The sequence below is a fragment of the Lethenteron reissneri genome, chromosome 52 (genome assembly GCF_015708825.2).
Source record: "Lethenteron reissneri isolate LAM-NWPU_2019-01 chromosome 52, ASM1570882v1, whole genome shotgun sequence".
Classification (NCBI taxonomy): Eukaryota; Metazoa; Chordata; class Hyperoartia; order Petromyzontiformes; family Petromyzontidae; genus Lethenteron; species Lethenteron reissneri.
The window spans coordinates 8,997,909-9,022,333 of NC_083830.1; the positions used below are offsets into that span (position 1 = coordinate 8,997,909).

Below are 24,425 nucleotides of genomic sequence, written 5' to 3' on the forward strand. Positions count from 1 at the left end.
TTGCCGTCGGCTCACCGCTCACGGTCAGAGCACTCGACCTACAGCTTAGCCGGGCCACGAGTTCGAACGCACTCGGCACACGACCAGGAGCAACGCCCAATCCGCACCTCCGATTGACGCGGTTGGCTAAGCGCTGCGAGAGAAGTTTCGCGTGCATACGTAACCGCTGGTGAACGGCGGTTAAGAGAATCCACGCGAACGCACGAGGTCTCGTTTTTTTTTCGCCCATCGTTATTCAGAATCAGCATCTTTAGTTATACTGGAGGAATCCGATGAGCTATGAAGCTCAGATGTCCAGTAGGGGTCGGAACGTGACAACAACAAACAATACAACAAACACGATAGGAGTGCAAAGTATCGGAAAGGTAAACAAATCGCTTAAAAATATACAAGTAAAAATACAATATTTTTATCTTACCAGGTAAAGCCCACCGCGGCATTCACTTCTTGTCTCAGAAACGACCCGGCCACGAACGACGACAGCTCAACAAGAAAGCGGCTTATCATGTGGAAATGTACAGCAGAAAAATAAAATCTGGAAATTATTGAGAGTGGCGGCAGTGGCGGCGGCGGTGGCGCTAGTGGCGGCAGTGGCGCTAGTGGCGGCGGCGGCGCTAGTGGCGGCAGTGGCGCTAGTGGCGGCGGCGCTAGTGGCGGCAGTGGCGGCGCTCACGCAGCAGCAGCACAGCAGGACGATGGCGAAGGCCTCAAAGACGCCGGCGGTGCCCACGACCCAGGTGAGGCGCAGGAAGAGGATCACGCCGAAGATGTTCTGCAGGCACGGCAGGTAGACGCCCATGAAGGTGCCCATCTTGGGGGACTGTGGGGAAAGGAAAGGAGAAGAAGGGCGGGGGGGGGTGGCGTGTCAAGGCATGAGGGGGGGGGGGGGGGCGGGGGGGGGGGTTGAGGGGAGCACTCGCGCACGGCTCCCGGCCTCGCGTCTACGAAGCGAGTCCGACGGCGGCTGAGACGACCGCCAGGCACACGCCACACGCCCCATCTCGTCGGGTTCGCCGCGAGCTAAGCGGGGTTCAGCCCGCTGGGCACGGGGGGTGCACCAGCGGGCAAACGGACGGAGCACCGCGTCGTCATCATGAAGCTTGGTTGTGCAGAAATAAAAAAAAGAATAGACTATGCCTCCGTCCCATAGTTGTATCTCTAAAGTGTGTTTTTTTTTAACCAAGGTTAAGAGATGATTGGAAGGAATTATAAAGCGGAGCAGTGCGAGGGAAGATGCGGAAATAAAACTGTTTTGACGTGCAGTGTGGTGAGTGGGTGAGTGTGTGGGTGGGTGAGCGAGTGGATGAGTGTGTTGTGACATGGAGTGTGTGAGTGGGTGAGTAGGTGGGTTAGTGAGTGAGTGTGTGGGTGGGTGATACAGTGGGTGAGTGTGTGGGTGGTTGAGTGAGTGAGTGGATGAGTGTGTTGTGACATGCAGTGTGTGAGTGGGTGAGTAGGTGGGTTAGTGAGTGAGTGTGTGGGTGAGTGTGTGGGTGGGTGAGTGTGTGGGTGGGTGGATGAGTGGGTGAGTGTGTGGGTGGGTGAGTGTGTGGGTGGGTGGATGAGTGGGTGAGTGTGTGGGTGGATGAGTGGGTGAGTGTGTGGGTGAGTGTGTGGGTGGGTGATACAGTGGGTGAGTGTGTGGTGGTTGAGTGAGTGAGTAGGTGGGTTAGTGAGTGAGTGTGTGGGTGGGTGAGTGTGTGGGTGGGTGGATGAGTGGGTGAGTGTGTGGGTGGGTGAGTGTGTGGGTGGGTGGATGAGTGGGTGAGTGTGTGGGTGGGTGAGTGTGTGGGTGGGTGGATGAGTGGGTGAGTGTGTGGGTGGGTGAGTGTGTGGGTGGGTGGATGAGTGGGTGAGTGTGTGGGTGGGTGGATGAGTGGGTGAGTGTGTGGGTGAGTGTGTGGGTGGGTGAGTGTGTGGGTGGGTGAGTGTGTGGGTGGGTGGATGAGTGGGTGAGTGTGCGGGTGGGTGAGTGAGTGGGTGGGTGGATGAGTGGGTGAGTGGATGAGTGGGTGAGTGGGTGTGTGTGTGAGGGTGTTGTGCTGAAGCTCACAGGAACCACGGTAGTTATAGCGACGGAAGAATGACATATAAAACTAAAGGAGCAGCCTTGCAATTACTTGCGTGGCGTGGTGGTGGGGGGCAGGTGGAAAGGGGGGAGTTGGGGGGGGGGGGCCTGGGGGGGGCCCTCATCCGGCAGTGTGTGGACCACCGGCCGAGTGGGCCCGAGTGCGGCCTCACCTTGATGGCCTTGCGCTTGTCCATGTTCTCGGCCTCCTCGTGCTCGCGGGCGCCCTGCGGCAGGTTCGTGTAGTTCGCCAGGCGGTTGAGGAGCGACGACACCATGGGCCTCGTGTCCATCTCCTCCTGCGCTCCGCAACACCGCGCACACGCGGAGAGCTCGTTCCACCGGGAGGGGAAACCCAAGAGGCCGGGGGGAGAGAGTCTCGTGTGCGGGAGGGAGCCTGGGGGCACGGGTCCGTTGCCCGTGGCGGGCGGCGGCGATTGCTGCCGTGTACGGCCACTATCGATTATATTCTTGGACCCAGACCCTGGCACACGATGACCGACTATTGCGCACAACGACGTCGGGAGATCTTGAACGTACGTTGAGAAGCGGAGGGCGCAGATTGTCATGGCTATTACACCGGCAGGATTCATCGGGGGGGGGGGGGGGGGGGGGGGGGGGGGGGGGGGGGGGGGGGGGGGGTGGGGGGCGGGGAGCGCCTACATGGGTGCCCACGCTGGTGCCCACGCTAAAAGAGGGGGACGCTCACCTCGAAGAGGGCCATGTTCTTGTCGTAGTAGGAGTTGGCCTGCTCCATGTCGCCATTGTTGAGGAGGCTGTTGTCCACCTGGCCATCACCTTTGGTCACACACGCACACACGCACGCACACACACGCACACACACGCACGCACACACACACGCACGCATGCACACACACGCGGGCACACGACACAGGAGGAACCGGCGAGCGAACGTTTTCGAACGCCAAAGCGCTATTCACGCAAACTGCATCGCAAATCGCCGTCGAGTTCGAAACGCGGCGCGCTTTGCCGCGGGGAGAACGGCAAGGCAGCCAAGAATCACCCCAGCTCTGTGGTGTATTGGCCAACTCTGTTAACGAGACGTTTACACGTGTGGGAGTTTACCGGAGTACCCGGGAGAAAACTCACGCATGCGAGGGGAGGTAACACTCAACCCCCGTACAGGTGAAAGTTGGCGAGTGGCAGCAGCAGCAGCAGCGCCACGCAGCACCCAATGCTGAGCAGTGTGCCGTGTTTTCAGTGCATCGCTTTGGAAACCGGGGTTGCTGGATCACACGGGTTTGTTAAATTCCCAATCGCACCGGCTGCAAGGTGGTCGGGAGTTGGACCTTTGAGTGTTAACTTTGCAATTGCCGGCTCGCATCACCTCCGTCGCCATGTTCCTCCACCAGACGGAGCTCCAGAGAGCCTCCCGTAGAGGGTATTTGGCCTACTCTTCCACGCCGGCCATACGTCTCGGAAGTGGCGGGCGCACCTGCACTTTACCTCCACCACGACCGACGCCCAACCGATGGCGAACCCAATTGATACCCGCTGGGTGAACAGCCGCAGCGGCGAACCAGGGGATCAAAAGTCCGGTGTGCGGACCGCCACGGCAAGGCCGTGGTGATGTCCCCTCGACTGCACCTTTGTATCTATCCGTGGGCTTTTCTCGGCAATCCTCCAGCGAGAAGCAAAACATGCCGAACATCCCAACGTGGCCGGGCCCTTGCCGGCGAAGAATCCCGAAAGTCGGCGAGGCTTTCCCGGATAAAAGAAACTCAGATTTACGATTTTTTTGTGAGAATATTAACGAGGGCCAAACTCAAGAGCAGAATTAATCCCAAATCCCGCAGCTAAGATGCTTAACGCTAATCGCAAACGCATTATGGATGCACCGTCACATAGAATTAAGTGGATTAACTTCACTCTCGCATTAGCACACAGAGAAAATCGAAAGTCAAAATAATAATCTGCTCTAAATGAGCATTAAGACGGCGCTCATATCCCGTTGACAGCACCGAGCCAGTGGTGGAAATTCCACATTTCTATGGTGGGGGCACGTCCATCCAGAGGGCCTCCAATTAGCACGGTTCCCTTACGTACGGTGCGACAAAAGTAAAAAATATGCTCATACAACCAGTTAACTTCGCCACAATGTGGTACCCGTTTTATAGACACCGGAGGGAGGGGATGATGGGCCGACTCAACGCTGCCAATCGGGATTTGAACTCGTATCCTTCCACCGGCGAGCCGCCCCTCTCTACCCGCCGCGTCGCCGCAAAATCCGCGACGGCAACGACCAATCGACGTCCGTAAGAACCGACTCGGTCTTCACCGCTCGCTCCCATGGTGCCAACCGCCTCAACCCCCCCCCCCCCTGGGGACTGCAGCCCAGCAACCGGAAACCTCTACGTAGGCTCCATCAGGACAATGAGAACCACCGTGGGGGCACCCATCCAAAACAAACCCCCAACAGCTGATTTTTGCCAACGGTTATTTTTGTCGATTGTACACAACGTACTAACGCCGGAATAGCTCGCGTGCAGCCTTTCCCAGACCGTTCGGTGGCCCAGCGCTGTTAGCGGAGCACCCGTGCAGGGCAGCGCGGAGCGCGAGAGGGTGGCGTGGCCAGCGCCACGCCCAGCGCTGATGTGTCACGCGGCTGTGCCGCCAGGTACGCCTTCAAGGCAGAGTCGACCTAGGGAAGGGCGTCCCCAGGACATAGCGTTCGGATTTCACCCGCCGCCGATGTTAGCCGTGGCCCGGGATCATGGCACGAGCGTGCCCACCGCTACGCCAACTCCTTCAAGCAATTCTTGAAAACTCACTTCCTTTTTTTGCGTAAAAATTTGTTGTGCTTCTCCCCCGCACCTCCGATTAGCACGCTTGGCTACGTACGGTGCGAAGTACACACACAAAGACAAAGATCCCCCGTATAGCCTTAACAGACTGTATGGGCAAGTGCTGTTAGCGAGCACCTATGAAGGCCGGAACGGTACACGAGGGGGTGGGTGGCCAGCACCACGCCCGAGGGGAGGCCCAGGACCGGTTCAGATAATCGTTACTGATGTTGGCCGTGAGCGGGAATCGAACCCGGGTCGCCAGGTTCATAGCGCAGCGTAGCGCGCTAACCGCTACACCACCGCTCCCCACACAGACACGTACAACGCGCACGCGTCGCTGCACCACCACCAACGCACCGCACGGACGTACGCGTCTCGCGCGTTACCGTATAGGAGGTGGCATTCGCAGACGCGTCGGGTGGTCATAGCGGGCGGCCCTGTCGACTGTTCTCGCCCGCCCTGCGTGCTTGCCTATAAAACGCCCCCCCCCCCCACCCCTGTACACCTACTACACCTGCGGGCCCCCCCCATTTTAATCATTAACCCTTTACTTGTTCCAGGTGGTTCCGTTGTTTTCCCCTGGAAATCTCGAAAGGAGAAAAAAAACGTGACGACAAATGCAGAGAGAGAGGAGAAAAAAACAACCACACCAACAATTCGCGCGCTTAGTTGAACCAGTCGAAGGAATGGAATCGATCGGGAAGGAATTTGACATTTTTAGGGATAAAGATTTGAGCGGTTCAGTGGCAGCGTGTGTTGCGCGCGCGGCTCGCAGTTGGAAGGTTGCGAGTTCACACCCTGGTCTGGTGGCGGTCGACTTAGTACGTACGTATGTTGAACTTCTTTCGCACCGTACGTAGGTGCGGGGGGGAAGGACAACAAACTAAACTCAAAAAAGCAGCTCTAAAGAAATGAGTTTGTCAATCTATATTTAATAAAAGTACGTAGCAGCCCGGTGGCGTCCTAATATCAGAAGGGAAGAGCGTTCCAGACGGCCGCAGAAGCGCATCTGAAAGCGCCGCGCGATGCGGTGACCACCAATTTTGTTCGATGGCCAGCCATAAACCGCCGCTGCTGCTGCTGCGAGGATGATGACCGGAGTTCACGTGATCAAGGTTTATCCTCCTTGTGCTTCTCATTTGTGCCAAACGCTTTGTGTGCAACAAGCGCGACGACTTCATCATTTTTGAGGCCGCGCGACCAACACGTTTCGCGGGTTCGTGGAGCTGCGCCGCCGCTCCACCTGCGAGGCACCAGCCCACGGCAAATCCGAGCGCGCAAGTAGCAACCCGCGGTGCCGGGCACCATGCGCCTGCCAAAGCTACAGCCTTCAAAAAGATTTTGCGGCCTAATTTTAACCGTCGCCGTTGCCCCGCGGACAGAATGTGCCTTTGGCGCCACCGAAGTTAACCGATCCTGTTTCCCAATAACCACCGCGCGCACGGAACCCAGCAAGCGCGTGGCGATGACAAACCGCGAGTCCGCTCGTGACCTCTCCTTACTGGAAATTCCGTGAAAAAGAGCTTCATAGCTCGTCGGATTCCTCCGGTGTAAATATTCTGGTCCGATTCTGATTATGAAAATCGGTCGCCCCGCTGCATCGGTTCACCCGGTAGTATAAATTGGGTTCACCATCGGTTCGACGGTAGCCGGCACACGGCTGGCAACAAATCCCGCCCGCTGCATTCCCCAACGCTCCTTTCCCTGCGTTCCCATCGGACGTCGTAGTGACCCGTGATGTCGGCAGGTCGCTGGAAGCCGCGGTGGCGGGGGCCGGCGGTCGGGAATAACAACTGGGTGGCGGCAGCCAAAAGGTCGGGAACGCGCCCGGGGGAACGTCCGCCGCGGAGATGGAGCGGCGGATTGTTACATCGCTGGGGGGGTCTAATATACCGCTGGATGAAGGGAGGGGGGGCATTCATCCAACAGTGGATTGTACGTATGCATGCATGTTGAACTTCTTTCGCACCGTACGTAGCGCTAATTGGAGGTGCGGGGGAACCACAACAAACTAAATACAAAAAACAGTTCCCAAGAAATAGATTTTCAATCTAGATGATGATTTAAAAGCTCCCAGTAGCTTCCTAATAGCTCCCAGTAGCTTCCTAATATCGGAAGGTGGCCGCAGAAGCCCTTCTGAAAGTGTGCAACGCGGTGACCATTGTCTTTGTACGATGATTAGTTGATGGTGGTGATGATTAAGGCCAGCCCGGTGAAAGAGGATTTAGTGTGGCCAGCACCACTCCTGGCTGGCTGCCTTTGTCTCCCCAGTGACAATGTTGGCAGAATGCACTCGGGGAGTCGACAAATCCTCACACCGCTCGCCACTGATGTTCGTCGTGGCCGGCAACCGAACCCAGGGAATGGAACCCAGACAATCGAACCCAGGTCCGCCAGGTTCATAGCGCAACGGCGCCAACCTCTCTGCCAGGGAGAGCTCGCCGTACATCTGCTCGCGAACTCTCGCCCACGCCGCCGTGTCGGCACGCACACGCAGACAGACTTGGGATCGCTAACCAAGGCTGTCCCCCCGCCAGGTCCGGTCTGCGTTGGTTTGTACCGGATTAACATCGACCTGCGGGCGCTGCATTGTTTAGAGAGCGCGGTGCCTGGGGAGGGGGGGGGGCTGGCATAGGAGCCTCGCTTCCCCCTGGAAGCGGGGGGTGTCCAGCTTCAGCCAGGAGAACAATTCCACAATACCTGGCGAGGGTTTTGTTGGCCCCGCCGCGCGCGTCACTTTCACGTAAACAACTCACGGCGGCGTCCGCCCGGGCTCGCCGCTCCAAACTCTCACGCAAGCCAAGCAGCTGCGCGGGAGCCACGTTACCGGCCCGCCCGCTGGAACGCACGCACGGGACGCACGCACGTGGGAAAATCCGCGCATTAGAGGGCCAAGCTGTGGCGCCGTTTGTATTCTGTGCGTGCGACCGCATAGCCACAAAAGCCCAAACAACAATAACAACAGAGGCACGCATTCACTCACTCACTCGCTCGCTTGCTAGCCTGCTAGCCGGGACACGGAACTGCCCCACTAACGTGGAAACATCTTCCCAGAGGTGCACGGACAAGGGCCCCCAACGCCGTGATCTATTATTTATTTTTCTACCTACGTGACTTTACCGAAAGAATCAAAGAGTATGAATTCCTGCAGTAACGAAAGCTTCAAATCAAGTTTGAAGTGCAGAATCACTGAGCCGGAATTGATAGCTTGAAAGCATTCAGCGCGGGACCCTTGAAAGAGTTGGGCCCGTAGCTACATATGTAGCTACTTTTGCTACTAGGATCATCCGGCAGTGCGTACACCCACCTCCACACGACCGAATACAGGAGGACATCTTCATGCTTCTGGCAAAACGCACAATGAAGCTGGTCGTAAATCACCAGCGAAACGACGTTAACTCAATTATAAACGTTGTGGCTTTTGCAAAAACTAAGTGACACGTTTTGTCCACGTGACAAACCTTACTAATGGGCTGTGCCGGGTGGAGGTGGTGGGTGTGTACAGCACAGTTACATTGACGCGACCCATCCTGCAAAAACGTTATTGTGAGATGTTCCATCTCATGGGGATTTATCTGGAGTGAAACATTTGAAAATCATTCCGATTATGTCCCGATGGCTTCCAAATCTGGCACCAGATACCAGATACCAGATGAAATCACCCTCGTACAGATGTCAACCCATACGGTTTAGCCCGCATTCTTGTACGGGGAAATTGAGTTCAGGTCCATGCGGAAATTGAGTTCAGATCCATAGGGCGTACAGCTGTTTCAATACGGGCAAAACAAAAAAAATGTGTCTATTCTTTTGTGTTCCTCCCATGTGATGGAACTTTGTAGGATGAACGTTGAGCTTTATAAGGGCACGGGGTGACCATTAAAGTCTTAAATGGTCTGTAGTAAGGTAGGACATTGATAAGGGGTTGACAGGTTTGTGGTGGTAAGTGTAGTGGCGGCGAGTGTAGTGGTGGTGAGTGTACTAGTGGTGAGTGTACAAGTGGTGAGTGTAATAGTGGTGATTGTCTATTTGTTTGTGTTTCTCGCTTGTGATGGAACTTTGTAGGATGAACGTTGAGATTTATAAAGGGGCACGGCGTGACCAATAAGGTCTGAATTGGTCTGTAGTAAGGTAGGGCACTGACAAGGGGTTGACAGGAATGCCCTCACACCCCCTCTCTTCAAGATTCCCCATGGACTCATCCCCTGCTTTGCTCTCCCCTCTCAACAACCCCGCAGCGGCGGCTTCTGACTGCCCATCCAACGACAAACACGGATCACCACATCATCGCGCGGCACTTTCACATGCGCTCAGACGGCCGTCTGGAAAGCTTTCGCGCCGTACGTAGCCAACCGAGCGAATCGGAGGTGTGGTGGAAATACAACAAACTAGACACAAAAAAGCAGTTCTAAAAAAAAGAGTTGTCAATCTAGACGATTTAAAAGTGGCATAGCCCCAGTGGCTTCCTAATATCGAAGGGAAGAGCGCGTTCCAGACGGCCGCAGAAGCGCATCTGAAAGCGCCGTGCGACGCGGTGAAAACGATGACGGATGATGATGATGATGACGGGCGATGGAAGAGATTCGCAATGGAATCACAGCCCAAAGGGAGAGGGCTCGCCGGACAGGAAGGCACCGTCGGAGATGGAGCAACGAGATCGGTTCATGCGCGGGAACGAGACGGATGGTGGGCATCGCAGGAGCACGAGAAACGGCGAAAGCAGTGGCCAGCCCCTCGAGCAGCAGTGGACAGAACATGGCCGATGACGGCGTGCGGCAGTGTTGCGTGCGCGGTACCTAGAAGCTTGCTCGACTCGTTCCCAAACTGCCGGCTCGTTTCTGCGAAAGAGAAAAACGCGCAAAAGCAACAGCGTTAGGCGGATTCCCACCGTCTTTTTCCACCCCCCCTCCCCTCCTCGTTGTACAGTCCCTCCACCGATTGCACTCCGAGCGTCATCTCAAGGACGATCCACAGGGAAATCTCACTCGGCAGAGCAACGTCCCCGTGCCAGAGAACGGCCGCAGAAGTTGGCTATCAGAGAGCTAATTCGGAGTGCCCTTCAAGCGACCTTTTTCCTCCAAAGAGTACCGCGCTGTCCAACACGCCCTGCCACCGAGGGAAATGGATCATTTGCACGACAGTCGTAAAAGACGTTTTGTTGGAATTTTTGTTTTTGCCAAAATTAAATCGACGACCAGAAATTGACGCGCACGGCCGGTTTTTTTCTTCATTCGCAGACTGCGCAAAGCACGGGGAAAAAAATTCCCTTCAATTTGCCGCTTGTGTTAAACTTTACACCACAGCAGGGGGCGCACTTACCCCCCCCCACCACCAACACACTGCTACACGGGAGGCTCACAAAGACAAAGATCCCCCGTGTAGCCTTTAACAGTGTTGGGGCGAGTGCTGTTAGCGAGCACCTATGAAGGCCGGCACGGTACACGAGGGCATGGGTCGCCAACACCACGCCCGGCCGCCTTTGTCTCCCTAATGGCGATGTTTACACTCCGCACCGGGTACTCATTTGAGGCCGAGTCGACCCAGGGGAAGCCCAGGAGCGGTTCAGATAATCGTCACCGGTGTTGGCCGTGAGCGGGCATCGAACTCGGGTTGACGGGTTCGTCAGGGCAGTGCGCTAACTGCAACACCCCCGCTCCTCGCACAAAGACAAAGATCCACACTCACACACACTCACACACGCTCGCGCACGCAAATCGCGCTCTTGTTTGCGTTGTAGGTCGTCGTGGAGACAAAATGCGCGTCGCAAAGTCTCCTTCTCCACCCACCCGACACAGCCAACTAACACGTTGATAAGAAGAGCGAATTAAGAAAAAACTATTCACGCGACGCGTTTATTCATTGGCCGTGTCGGGTGGAGGAGGGTATATGGCACTACATTTTATTCACACGATGAAACCTATGATGAATCATGCTATGACACCAAAAGAAACATTATGGATCATGCTATGATACCAAAAAGGAAACCTGTGATAAAACGTGCAACATAACCATTTGTCAACAGCCAAAACTAACAGGATTTAGTTTCTTGATATTCTCGGAGCTGGAATGTGACAAAAATTAAATACACGTAAGGCCCTTTCATCAAATCAACTGCCGGATGAGGGGGGCATCTCCCCATGCCGTGTGGATAGTGGGGTTGTGGTTAGATTATTTGACCAACTGAGGTGCCAAACCGAATTCAATACGGCGGTAGATGTCCCAGTGCCCAGTCAGTGGTGAGACTTTGAGCGGAGACCAAGAAACTTGACCACTGAACTTGCTAACTCAAATCGCGTCTGTGAATGACGAGCAGAGGCGGACCGTCAGGACCAGTAAGGACTTCTCTGCTGGCCTAGAGATTGTCAGAATCAGAAAATTTAGTTTTTATAATGTAATATATATTTGTATTAATGCCTTATGTATTTCACAAAGTTCGTTCCCATCAGTCAAGTTCAAGTTCATTTATTAGGTATAGCCCTGTGAGCCATTCGGCTCTTGAATCGGGTGCAACCGCAACAAACAAAAAACAAAAACACGAACAAAAAAACATCTTAAAGTGAATATGTGACTGAGTGCAAACAGAAAATCCAAGAAAAGACAGCAAAATATTGCAGAAAAAGCACCGTACACAAAAATGTGCAAAAACCCCAGTGGGATGCAAGTCAAACAACAACCACGGTCTATTAACGTCATAACATTGCTACTCTTTCCCTCAGTTGCGCTGCTTCCAGTGCAGCTCATAAATTTGAGCTTTTCTCCAATCAGATTTTCCACCTGTGCCGTCTACGCCTCTGAGTGAAAAATCTACCGAGGCCTTCAGAATGTCGAGTGAATCCCCTCTGCTGTTGACGCAAATGGGGACGATGCTGTTGATTGTCATCTTCTTTAACCAATCAGATGTCGAGTTTGCCATGTTGGGCCTATTCTTTGACACGCCGGAGCCTTCTAGCTGGCCTAGCCGCCTACGTTAGCCTTGTTCGTGTGGCGTGATCGGAGGGCCAGTTAGCTAACTGAAGTAAAACGAGCTAGCACGTAACGTAGCATCATCTAAGATTTATTTAAACGTTCTCTTGTGATGTTTAGATTTTTAGACGAAGTGCTTTAGATTTGTTCTGTGGGGAAGCCGTTGAATCCTGATTGTCTTTATTTGTGTTTTACGGAATTTTTGCTTGCTTGGTGGTCACATGAGTAAATGTGACTGGTTGTTGCGAGGTTGTTCTTGTTTCTTTGGTAATGACATTGATTTGGGCTATGCGATGTCTATATCCTGCCATACTGCGTAATAGTGGTACATCCTTGATGGTTTCAGTCACCATGCATTCATGTCTCTGCAATTAGTGTATTGTAACTCTCATTAGGTGTTGAGCCTCGTGTTAAACCAATTTATTCCACTCGATAAAGGTTACTGTCACTGTGAATATGGGGTGGTTACGTCGAATGACAAGAGCCTATAGCTCTAGTGCCATGGTGAGGATATTCGCAATAACCGCAAGTTTCAAACTCGTGCAAACACACGTCAGCGTCACTCGGCCTCTCAACTGCTCGTGTGCGGTTTCGCACCTCCGATAAGCACGGCTGGAAGTTCAACGTACGTACGTTCACTTGCAGCAACGAGATTACTGTAATGGGCGAGTCCTAAGAATGACAGAACTAGGAATTCAGGAAGGACTTGCACTCATCCGGGGTGTACCATGCACTATCATTCTGGCTCCGAGTCGGCGATTAGTGAACCCGTTCCACATGGCTCTGTGGCTACGTGGGCTGACGTCCACTCACATATAAACATTGGCAAACATTTGTGGTTTTTCTTGCATATCTGGCCCTCTAACTACATGACAGTCACGCGTAAGAGCGCTCGCGTGAACTAAACTGCGGCAGCACAGCGCCTTCACCAAGTATCGACTCGGAGAGGTGGGATGACAATACAGAGTTCCAGAACCTGATCGACACGTCGGCTTTTGCGACCAATATCATCCATGATATAGGTCTATTGGGTAAATATTTACGGCGATCGAACCCAAAATCCGATATCGTGAACCTGATCGACCGTTTGCCCATTAGTCGGTTCACACGCAAGTCAAACACGGCTCACCGCTTCCAAACAGCTGACTAACTTCCTTTTTTTCCCGTCATTTCCAACCCCCCTACCCCTCCAATTGCTGTCCGCGTTACCGCCAGCGGTGGTGGCGTCGTCTCACGACCTCGGGGCGGGCCAGCGCACCGCCGCCCTGAGCATCGAGACATCCCCTGGAAGTTCGCTCGTCGCTCAGCGGCTGCCGCTAAACGCCTACGGAATTGCGATTTGTGCAACAGCAGTGTGGGGGGGGGGGCACGAAGGGGGGCGGCGGCGGGGGGGTTGCGGGCACCAACTGCGGCACGAATACCGTGCAGGAGAAATTTATAATGCACGCGGGAGAGCGTCAGCGCCACGGTACAGCGCCAGAAAGGCACGAAATGCACAACGTGGAACGAAAGCCTTCCACGACACGAAACACTTGAATTCTAATGCCTTCCAAATACCGCGTTGCCTAGGAGGCACGGACACGTGATCTCCGTGTGTATCGTTGTGGCCTCAGTAACCTGGGCGGGGAGGGGGGCGGTGGGGGAGGGAGGTAAGGGGACGCAGGGCCAGCGGTCTTCGAAGGCGGGGGGCCGCCATGCCACAGTGGTTGAGAAGCCGTGCTGGGTCGTCGTCACGCCAAACCCACGGTACAACCCAAAACCCATCGGAGGGCTCCACTCATCCACTCACTGCATCCATGCGAGAGGCCCCACGAGACGAGCAATGCATTCGGATCTCTAGCGCAGCAGTGCAACCTTCCCCCACGTTTAAGAGAACAGGGCGCGCAGAAGCGGGTGTCACAGAGCTACTTCAGAGTTCCCTTCAAGCGCCATCTGATTCATGCTGGGGGGGGTGGGGCCGGGAAGGAAACACTTTTCCACACGCCCTGCCACGGAGTCATTTTCCGTGGCATGGTGGTCAAACTTATTTCTAAAAAAACAATTCTTGGATCTGGAATCAATCCAAATATTACGCAATGTTTTTTTTATACAGTCATTTGGAGATCGGGCTGCAAGCATCAACTCGCTAATAGACTCTTGAGCCCCGTATTAATCACTGGCTGTCGTAACCTGAGCTGATATTTGGTTCACAACCAGCCCCCCCTTCACCTCCTTTAGGTCCTTGGGGCTCACAAACTTTGCTTAGTTTGCTCAAGTCGAGCGACATCAATTCATTAAATTTCATCATTCATCGAATCGTACCCAACAACAATGTTAATTTCACCAGGTAAGGCCCACCGAGCTATGTGGCTCAACAAAAGTGGCTTATCATCATCGCGTGTAAATTTATAGGCTCTAAAACGCGTGATGTTGATTCTAAATGTGGGAGGGAGGATCCGGATAAAAATCCACGCAACCACTGGGAGAAAGACACCGCAAACTCCAAATACACAGCAGCAGGCGTCAGAGCAGGGATCGAACCCACGACCTCCCGCACACCAGGCGAGGGAGTTAACATCTCGCCACGGTGGCGAGATGTTAACTGCACGTACGGAGTGAAGTCGAGCGTGCTCGAACGCGCACCAACTGCTCGTCGCCCCCTGTCCTCACACGCGCCAACCGGCTCTGCGAGACTATAATTACGCGCGGCATTCCGTCGCACGTTCTACGGCACGCCTAAAACAAACGCTCCGCGTTTACATGTGGCGGCGGGCCCGATTGCGAAACCTGGCAGCCGCCGACACATGCCGCTGTTCGCCACCGTGCCAGTGGAGTGCAGGGCTCGTTCAGGCCCTGGACCCGCGACCTTCCTGGCTTGCCCAGCCACAAGAGAGTGGGGCTGTAAGATCCTCGATTGCAAGATCCTTGGCCAACTCCGCACGCGATTGCTTTCGTCACTCGTCGTGTGCATATCCTCGTCCCCGATTGCACACGTCGGTCACAATGGGTGAACCCTACATCGGATTCGTTTTTCTAAAACTGTTTTTTTTTATCGTGCTGTGACTTGCGTTGGAGGGAATTTATTGCGTAACGTCGCTCTGTGTTTGTGCAAACAATGTCGATGCCTCATGTGAAGCGACTGTTTTTGCACCGATTTCTATTTGTGCTTCGTTGTTAACTTTATTTTATTTGTGAAGCTTTTCTCGTTTTTGGTGACCCAGATCGGAAAGACTCTACCCTGGACCCTTGAATTCCCACCTGTACAAACAAAATTAAATTGAAGCTTTTAAGAAATTTGCACACAGACTCAAACTCACGTCGCTGGGATCATGAACAACAGGGCATTGATGCCTTGGCGAATCTCCCTCCTCCAAACTCTCAAACATCTGCCAGCTCTCACGCAGCTCCCACCCAGCTCCCAGATCCTGAGCTTCAAGTAATCATGAAAGCAGATCCTTACGTATACATTTTATGAAGTGTAATATATTGCATGCTTTCCTCCTTGCCCACTTTAATGTGAATATTCCATGGTTCAAGTCCCCCCTAAGAGTCTCTATTTGTAGCCCCATACACTCTGCTTCTCACCCGTGGTGGGGGGGGTCACAATCTGACAAGAGACTTGCAGACAACACAGATCTCACACACACAGACACCACAACGTCAACAGCCACTGTTCACCGCAGTGCATTTTCCAGGCTGGGTGCACTTTGAGGTCATGTGAAGTGTGAAAGGCTCGCCGGGCAAGGGGTCATGGGAGAGACCTCCCGTGACCTCCGCACCTCCGATTAGCACAATTGGCTTATGTACAGTGCGAAAGAAGTTCAACATACATACAGCTAGCTCAGAACCAGCTCGCAACCCAGCCCCATTTGTTTGTTCGCTCCTTAAGGACGCGGAACTCTTCTCTGCAGTCTTGATGTTTGCATCTTTTGCTGTTGCTGCTGATGCTGCTGCTGCTGTGTTCACGCAGCACCACGGATCTCCTCCGCGTGGAACAGCCAGTCGAACAACCGTGGATGGTCCGTGTAACGAGCTGGATAAACTCCCTCATTCCAAACTCCCGATGCCAGCCGTTCCCAAACCCGTGGTTCCGTGAGGAAGTGGCGGCCAAGAAGCTGTTTGCGGATTCCACGAATTTTGGTTTTATTTGTTCCCGACAAAACCACCGGATTTTGTGACCGCGACATCGCACGGCGAATTTACCTCGGTCTAGAACACACAAGCGCTCCTCGGTGGTGCGTTTTATGCGCGCGCGTGCTTGTGCGTGCGTGTGCGTGCTTGTGCGTGGTGGCCACTCGACGAACGTTTCACAAGCGCTCGCTTTTCCGTAGCAGCGTGTTTCCAATATTTTCCAAAAGATAATCTTATCGCTGCCCGCGAGAAGAAATAATAAATAAACCCCGGCACAATTTGAGGATTGTCAGCGGGGTCCCCGGCGGCGCGCGGGGAAGGTAGCGGACGGCCGACCCCAAATGCCCCGATGAGCTACCCGCGCGCGAACAAAAGAAAGAGAAAGTTTCGATTGTGGGAAGGCGTTCGGTCGGGCTCTGTCTGAGCGGCCGCACTGACAAAGGAGACCCCCCGCCCCAACACCCCCCCCCCCATCTGCTTCTCAACATCCACCTGGCGTGCAAGGGAGGAATAGAATTAGCATGCGATTAGACGCATGCGACCCTTCCTCCGGGCCCGCCTCGCTTTTGTTCGGAGAGAAAGGGAAGAGGCCAACAAAGGAGAAGAGATGACGAACGTTTTTTTGTGACCCAAACTTATTTATATTCTTATATTCTAAAGCGTTTAATGGTGGGGGGGGGGGGGACATCCGTAACATCGGTGCACTCCTACGGAGGATCGCCACCGAGCATGGAATCGCACCGAAGCCAGGACTGCGTCGAGCCTACTTTACAGTGTACAGTATTTTCACGGTATTTGTATTTTAGCAGGTAAGGCCCACTGAGCCGTGTAGCCGTTTTTCAGAAGCGCCCTACTGACCATCACAAATGATAGCCCAATGAAGCGGTCCATCGTGTGAAAGCTCACAGCAGTAGCCAGATACTCAAAACGCACAATGATTCTAAACGTGGCGGGGAAAAACCGGAGGACCCGGAGAAAAATCCACGCGACCACAGCGCGAACATGCAAACTCCAAATACACGGGCGTCACGGCCGGGATCCAACGCTGACGCGGGATCGAACCCACGACCTCCTGTATACCAGGCGAGGTAGTTAACATCTCGCCTCCGTGGCGCCTGGCGACCATCCGAGCACCGAGCGGTTTGTTGCTGTGGGCCGCTGTGGGCAGCAGAGGGCACAGCAGCAAAATCCATTGTTGTACTGTACTTCCACGCTCCTGCTTCTACGCCACCTGCACTCTACCGAACCCGCGCTCGCCAAGCGACCGGCGTGGTAAGTCGGCCCTCGTCGAGCAGTGGAAAAGAGCTGGGCTAGGCCACGACGAATGATTAATATGGCTCGAGCAGGGTTCAAGGGCCAATCGGAAGATCATTGGTGCTGGTTGCAGCTTTATTGTTGGTAAAGCATCTTGCCGAGTAGATAAGCCACGTCAAGCCACACTTGGCTTGCAGATTAGGAGCCCAGGTTAATTGTTGATAGCAATGAAAAACTAAACGAGGTTAATCATCTGAAAGTATTTTGTCACATATGCTTGCTCCTTTGCCCATCCGCTGGTGGACAGAGGCCTCCCCACGCCGTATTGGTTATGGGGGTTGTTTGACCATACTTCACCGCGCTGGTTAAGTGCGGGTTGGTGAAAGAGAGAGGGACCCCCCCCCCGCCAAGGATAGTACATTGTGCTAAGCACCCCACATCCTGTAACATAAAACAGAGGATTATGGGTAATGGACAGGAGTCCACACATAAGCTTAAACAAACACCGCTGTTAAACACTTGCTAAGAAAGTAATTATTTTTTAACCAGACGGATATTCTTCGTCCGCCGTATTTATTTAGTCTGCAGGAGGAATCCGATGAGCTCTGAAGCCCCTTTTATCACAGGGGGTCAGCGAGTTATGACGACAAACAATACAAAAACAACGAAAGGAGCGCAAAGTGGAGAAAAGTTTAGCGGCTCACGAAAATTAAAACACGAATAAAGTACACGCCGAGTACTAATTACGTAAGCACATACATTCCTGACGATGTTTCAACGCTAAATGCCAACTTGGGCAAGGCAGCAAATCAACAACAACATCAGTCCCAGATCACAACGGCACAGCAGTCCCTCACTAACACTGTCCCCCCTCGTTCGGCTGCACTGACCGGCGTGGTGAAGTATGGCCAAACCCCCCCCCCAACCCCCATTCAGCATGAGGAGGCCTTCATCCAGCAGTGGATTGACGAGCTGTGGACGATTCTAAATCAGTATTCTTATAAACAATGAGGAATTGTCGTTGATCTTTGTCAAGACGGCACTTTGTAACAAGGCAAGGTGACTTTCGCCAACGCGTGCCATGAAGAAGGGCCATTGCCCGAAACGTTGGCGTTCTTTTGTTTTTTTTCAATGTCGGGGCCACGGTGCGTTGAGTTTTTGTTTATTTGCACGATATAAAAAATGCGCCGACTGTCACTGTACACAAACAGAAAGGGACCCAAACCTGGGGAGCTGACACGCAAACACCACGGGCTGCCGAGCAGAACGCGGTAGCCTGGATTTAGCAAAAACAAACCGAGATGCCAAACAAACTGAGCCAAAGATAGAAAACCCCTGAATAATTAAATCCACGTGTCAACGTGACGAACAGTGGATCATTGTCGTAGAGGTGGACGTGCGTGTCTTTGTACACACGTACGGCTGTGCGCCTTTTGGCGTCATCTGGTCCAACACCATGTGAGACTCGGCTCTAAGGAAAGCTGTCTCGGGTGTGGACCAATCAATTTTAAGGACAGTGCATGCATTATCAGAGTTATGTTTTTTGTTTGCATTCCGACTGCAGGTATTGTGGTCAATACAAACATGACTCCTTGGAAAAAAAGTGTCAGTTTTGTTGCCAGATAAAAGGGTAAAAAAACAATTATCAACGTACGGTGTGTGTGGTGCTCGCTAACAGTACTTGCCCCACAAGTCTGTTCAGGCTATGGGGAGGGGGGTGTGGGATTTGTCTTGGTGTGGATGTGTGCAGTGCCGACCATCAAAGGTGATCCCGAACAACAGCACTTGCCCCAATGGGCCATTAAAGACTACACACGAGGGATCTTTGCCTTTGTGAACAAAAGCCCCCCTCCACTCCCCATGTAGCGAGCGAGTTGGGCCGTCAGGAGTCGTTTGACCGTACTTCACCACGCTGGCCGGCACGGGACATCGCTCGGTTCGGACCGTCGCTCGGCTATCGCTCGTCACCAATGTCACCCCGGGGGGGGGGGCCGGGAACCGAGCTCGGCAGCCGCGTTCCGATTGCAGCGAGCTCAACCATTGAGCCACCGCTCCCCAAAGACAAAAAATCCCCCGTATAGCCTGGAACAGACTGTTGGGGGGCAAGTGCTGTTAGCGAGCAGCGCGCCTATGAAGGCTGGAACGGCACACGAGGAGGGGGTTTGGTGGGGTGGCCAGCACCGCACCCGGCCGCCTTTGTCTTCCTTGTGGTGGTGATGTTTACACACCGCAGCAGGTACTCATTTGAAACCTGGGGCAGGCCCAGGACCGGTTCAGACAATCGTCGCCGGTGTTGGCCGTGAGCGGGAAATCTAACTCGGGTTGCTGGCTTCGTAGCGCAGCGCGCTAACCGCTAACACCACCACCACGATGCTCCCCACATGCACCCATGCACGCTACGGCTGCACCCTGCGGCGACAAACAGACCGACCACAACCACCACCGCCACACCGTCTCGCAGAGGCCTTCTCCATAAGGTTTCTGTTTGTGATTTCACACAAAGGAGCGAAAGTCTGTCTGGCTCTCAAGCCAGAAGGCACAAAGACAAATATGCCCCCCTTCCCCACCCCCTCCTTGGAGCCTACATAGACTGTTGGCGCAAGAGCTGTTTGGTGAGCAGAGGCCGCTGGTTCGAGTGAATGCGGAGAAAGTGTGGGCCACCAGCCCCATGCCAAGCCACCTTTGTTGTCTCAGTGCTGAGATTTACGCCGCTGCGTCAGGTCCTCAAGAGACAATTTTTGTCACGTGTAAAAGAGACAAAGATCCCCCATATAGTCTTCAACAGACGTCGGTGGAAAGTGCCGTCAAGCGAGTGTCTATTGAGGCCAGAACGGCGCACGACGGGGGTGGCATGGCAGCCACCGTGCCCAGCCACCTTCGTGTCACCAGCGCTAATATTTACACACCGCACCAGGCCCGAGACCAGCGAGGACATGACTTGGCGCTCGCATAGTGGCCAGGTTTGGTCGCATCGTGGCGCCACCACTCCCCCTGAAACAAATACAGAGAACCCCTGTGTAGCCTGCGTAGGATTTTGGGGCAAGTGCTGGTATGGAGCGGCTATTAAGGCCAGCGCATAGCGCAGCAGGGGAAAGGGAGTGGCCAGCACCACGCCCGGCCACACACACTACGAGTCTACCACGGTGACTCGTTTAAAGGCAGAGCCAACAACCTGGGCATGCACACACGCGATATGAAGAGTTATTATTATGCAGTAACGACGTCGCATATCTGACCGTCACATATCCGCCCTGACCAATTGGACCCCGCGCGATGTTTGCGCGCAATGTAACCGTCACTCTCTGCTGACGTTTACCGTCAGCCATTTTCAATCCACTGCTGGATGAAGGCCTCCCCCACCCCCCCCCCCCCCCCCCCCCCCCAAAGCCGCCACCACCAACACCTCTCAGAATCAGAATCTTCATTTTATCCTGGAGGAATCTGACGCGCTACAAAGCTGTCCCGGACGCGTTCCTCTCCCTCGGCCGCCGCTCCCTCGTCTTGAACGCCGTCCACCATCCCTCCTGGCCGTGGACGCGTCCAAGCCCAAGCCCCACTCGTTTTCCTTCATTGTCGCAGCGACTCGCAGCGTAATTCCGTTAGTCTTGACCGTCGTCCACCATCCCTCCCTCGGTCGTCCTCGCAGCAGCGGCAGATTCTGGCTGGTCGTCAAACAACGCCGGCGGTCACCGCATCATCGCGTGGCGCTTTCAGATGCGCTGCTCTGCGTCCGTCTGGAACGCTCTTTATTTCCGATATTAGGAAGCCACTGGAGCTATGCACTTTCAAATCATCTAGATTGACAAACTAATTTCTTTAAAACTACTTTGTGTTGAGTTCGTTGTCCTCCCTGCCCGCACCTCTGTTTCGCACAGTTGGCTACGTACGGTGCGAAAGAAGTTCAACATACATACATCATCCCTTCGAGCCATATCCTGCTCAAGACTTGCTTGATTTTTTTAATACCGCCAAGATGATGTCTCCAATGTGCTTTTGTTCTCTGTGTTCTGCTCGCTGTCTCTCAGTTGTAGCTCCCTCCACGCTTGCCCGAGCACTGTTCTGAATTGCTTTCAATGATGGCCATGCTCCCGGTCATTAAAACGCACTTGCATAACCCAAGAGAATAATAATTACATTGATACTTATAATACATTACCGTTCATATATAAAGTGCTTTTCTAAGAAAGGCATTCAAAGCACTAGTAAATCATTTTATTTTACTAGATCAGGCCCACCGAGCTCTATAGATCGTTTTCAGAATCGACCTGGCCCGTGGAAATTTATAGCACCAACCAAATACTCTAAAAGCAACGTTGATTCTAAATGCGGAAGGAAAAACCGGAGGACCCGGAGAAAAATCCACACGACCACGGGGAGAAAGAAACACGCAAACTCTAAATAATACAGCAGCAGGCGTCAGGGTGAGGATTGAACCCACGACCTCCTGTATCCCAGGCGAGGTAGTTAACATCTTGCCACCGTGGCGAGACAAGGATGGCGGTAAAGCAAGGGCAGGGGAAGGAATTAAATATACAAAGAGGGGACCGCCCCCCACCAAAAAAACACAACAACCCCACAGGGCCCCCCTCAAACGTAAACGTTGCCCTGTGTGACCTGCACGAGAGGGGTTTGAGTTGTGGGGGAGGGAGAAGGCACAAGACTGGGTGGGGGTGGCCGTGTGTGCCCAGTCACACACACTCACCACACTAAGCCCCTGTGTGTCAAGGGAGGCTGCTGCGTTGCAGTTAAAAGGGGGCTTAACAACGTGTCCCCTTCAGACCCCCGTCGGAAAGTATGATCCCCTAATAACGTGCACGTATAGTGCGTTATTTTTTGAGTTGTACGCCTTTTGGCGTCATCTGGTCCAACACCAATGGTTTCTAGGCTCTAAGAAAAGCTGTCTCAGGTGTGGACCAATCAACTTTAAGGACAGTGCATATAAATATCATTATCAGAGTTGTTTCTTTTTGTTTACATTTTGACTGCTTGTGTTGTGGTTATTGCAAACATGATCCCTTGTATAAAGGTGTCAGTTTTTGTACCAGTTGAAAGGATAAAAACCTATTACTATAACTAGGGCCGAGTTTTTTTATACAGCGTATATATATGAAGTACACTCCGGTATTTGATTACCGCGATGATGGTGATGAGTGGAGGCACACGCAACGTTAAGAAGAGTCAGAGCGGGGCGTTGTGGTGAAGCGTTCATACCCCGGGCAAGAGAATTCCACTCAGGATTTGAGAGACGTGAACTTGAACAGAGGCCCACGGACTGCACAGCCCGCAGCAAGGGTTCAGACTCGCGCGTGATGCATAATAACCACGTGGAGTGAACGGTGGCACGCCACGGTTAAAACGTCACGCGGTCAAGAATTTGAGAGGGATGACGAGTGGGTTTCAGAGACGTGTCTGGGGATATGCGTTTGATGAACAGCAGCATAATAATGATACTTTTCTCGTTATGTTTGTATTTTTTTCTCTCGTTATTTACGTATTTCTTTTTGTTAGTTAAGATTTTCTCAGGGCGAGTTTTGTTTTTGTATTGCGTGTGTAAGGGACTGGCTAATTGATGTTGCAGGTTTGTGGGATGCAATTGCATGAATGACGCTGCATAAATAATAACAACAATTTCATTATTTTAATAATTGCACTATTTCATTTTATATAGCGTCATTTTATATTACATTTTCAATTAAATTATAATAAATACATATTAAATGCTCTCATTATTATACTTCACAATAATTTTATTGCATGAATGACGCTATATAAATTGTAATCATTATTAATAACAAATAAATAGTTGGACTTGTGACGTACACGTCATTCGCTCGCTCAAATAGAAAGAGAGAGGACGACTCAGAGGCGCGAGGAGAAACACCACGAGGGGAAAAAGCGTCAACCACGTGGTCAACCACGTGGTCAACCGGCGGCAAATCACCCCCCACCCCAAGCTCTACGGTCCTCTATGCATTAGGGAATTACTGGCTCATGAATAAGCGCTCATATCAACTCTACACATCAAGCAGTTGCTTGGCTCATTAATGCGCGCCCATGCTTGCGGGAGCAAACCGGAGCACGCGGAGAACACACACGCGTGCGAGGGAGCAACACACTATCCCTCCCACGTGTCTGCTGCACCACATTCTCGTGTCGAGACGCGGCAAGAGTTGCCTCCTCCTCCTCCACGACGCCCAAGGGAGTTTGACAACATTGTTGTGCGATCCGCCAACAAACAAAAAACATCGCCGCTGTCTCAAACAGTGCGGAATTACAAGCGGCCACCACCAAAGACAAAGATCCCCCCCCCGTATAGCCTTAGCAGACCATTGGGGCAAGTGCTGTTAGCGAGTAGCACCACCTCTGAAGGCCGGGACGACACAACGATGGGGTGGGTGGGCCAGCAAAGCACACCCCATCCACCACCGGGACGATTGGCCACACTTGTTAACGCTGTTAGCCACCGTCATTAAGTGTTGCAGTATACATCTTCTTGGTTCTTTCGGTAAAGTCACGCAGAATGGAAATAATAAAATAATAAAATATAACATTATAAAATAATTCTCACGACGTTTCGGCCACAACGCAAGCAGCCGTCCTCAGGCCGAAACGTCGTGAAAATTATTTTATTATGTTTAATTTTAATATTTTCATTATTTCCCTTCTACGTCACTTTACCGAAAGAACCAAGAAGATGAATCCCTGCAGTCACGAAAGCTTTACATCGAAATTTGTTGCAGTATAATTGCTCGTCCAGGACTGAAGCGCGCCCAGTTAGCGACATCACGTCTGCCCTTGCTCAGAACACAACGCAGTGTTGTTGTGCATAACGTTGCTGTCCTAAGGGGCCGTCCATAAATGACGTCACGCGATTTTGGGCGATTTTTGACGCCCCCCCCCCTCGTCACAAAAAATCAGACCCCCCCTCAAATGACGTCACAAAGCTCTGTCCCCCCCCTCCCCCCCCCCAAAAAAACATGCTTAAAATCGCTTTAAACTATTGTCATTGTAGTGCGTATTTAATGTGGCGCTGCACTCTGATGTTGTAGGAGAAAACACTTGTTTAAAAGTATATTTAATTAAGTAGAATGTGTTGTCTATATTTATTTAAAGTTGCGCATCTTGATGTGACGTCACCTTTCTCACCCCCCCCCCCCTCGTCACACATCGTCACAAATGTGACCCCCGCCCCCCCTAGGTGCGTGACGTCATTTATGGGCGGCCCC

At 52.9% G+C, this 24,425-nt stretch overlaps 1 protein-coding gene across 2 annotated transcripts in view; it reads right to left on the minus strand.

Moving 5' to 3' along the window:
* SLC12A7 (solute carrier family 12 member 7) overlaps positions 1 to 24,425 on the minus strand; it is a 97,438-nt gene that overhangs the window by 24,138 nt on the left and 48,875 nt on the right. For both annotated transcript variants that reach the window (XM_061573118.1, XM_061573120.1), the window contains exons 2-5: positions 9,669 to 9,710; positions 2,778 to 2,866; positions 2,242 to 2,367; positions 674 to 820 (exon numbers count right to left, since the gene is read on the minus strand). In XM_061573118.1, the coding sequence (XP_061429102.1) occupies positions 674 to 820; positions 2,242 to 2,367; positions 2,778 to 2,866; positions 9,669 to 9,710 (404 nt within the window). The remainder of the gene's footprint in view (positions 1 to 673; positions 821 to 2,241; positions 2,368 to 2,777; positions 2,867 to 9,668; positions 9,711 to 24,425) is intronic.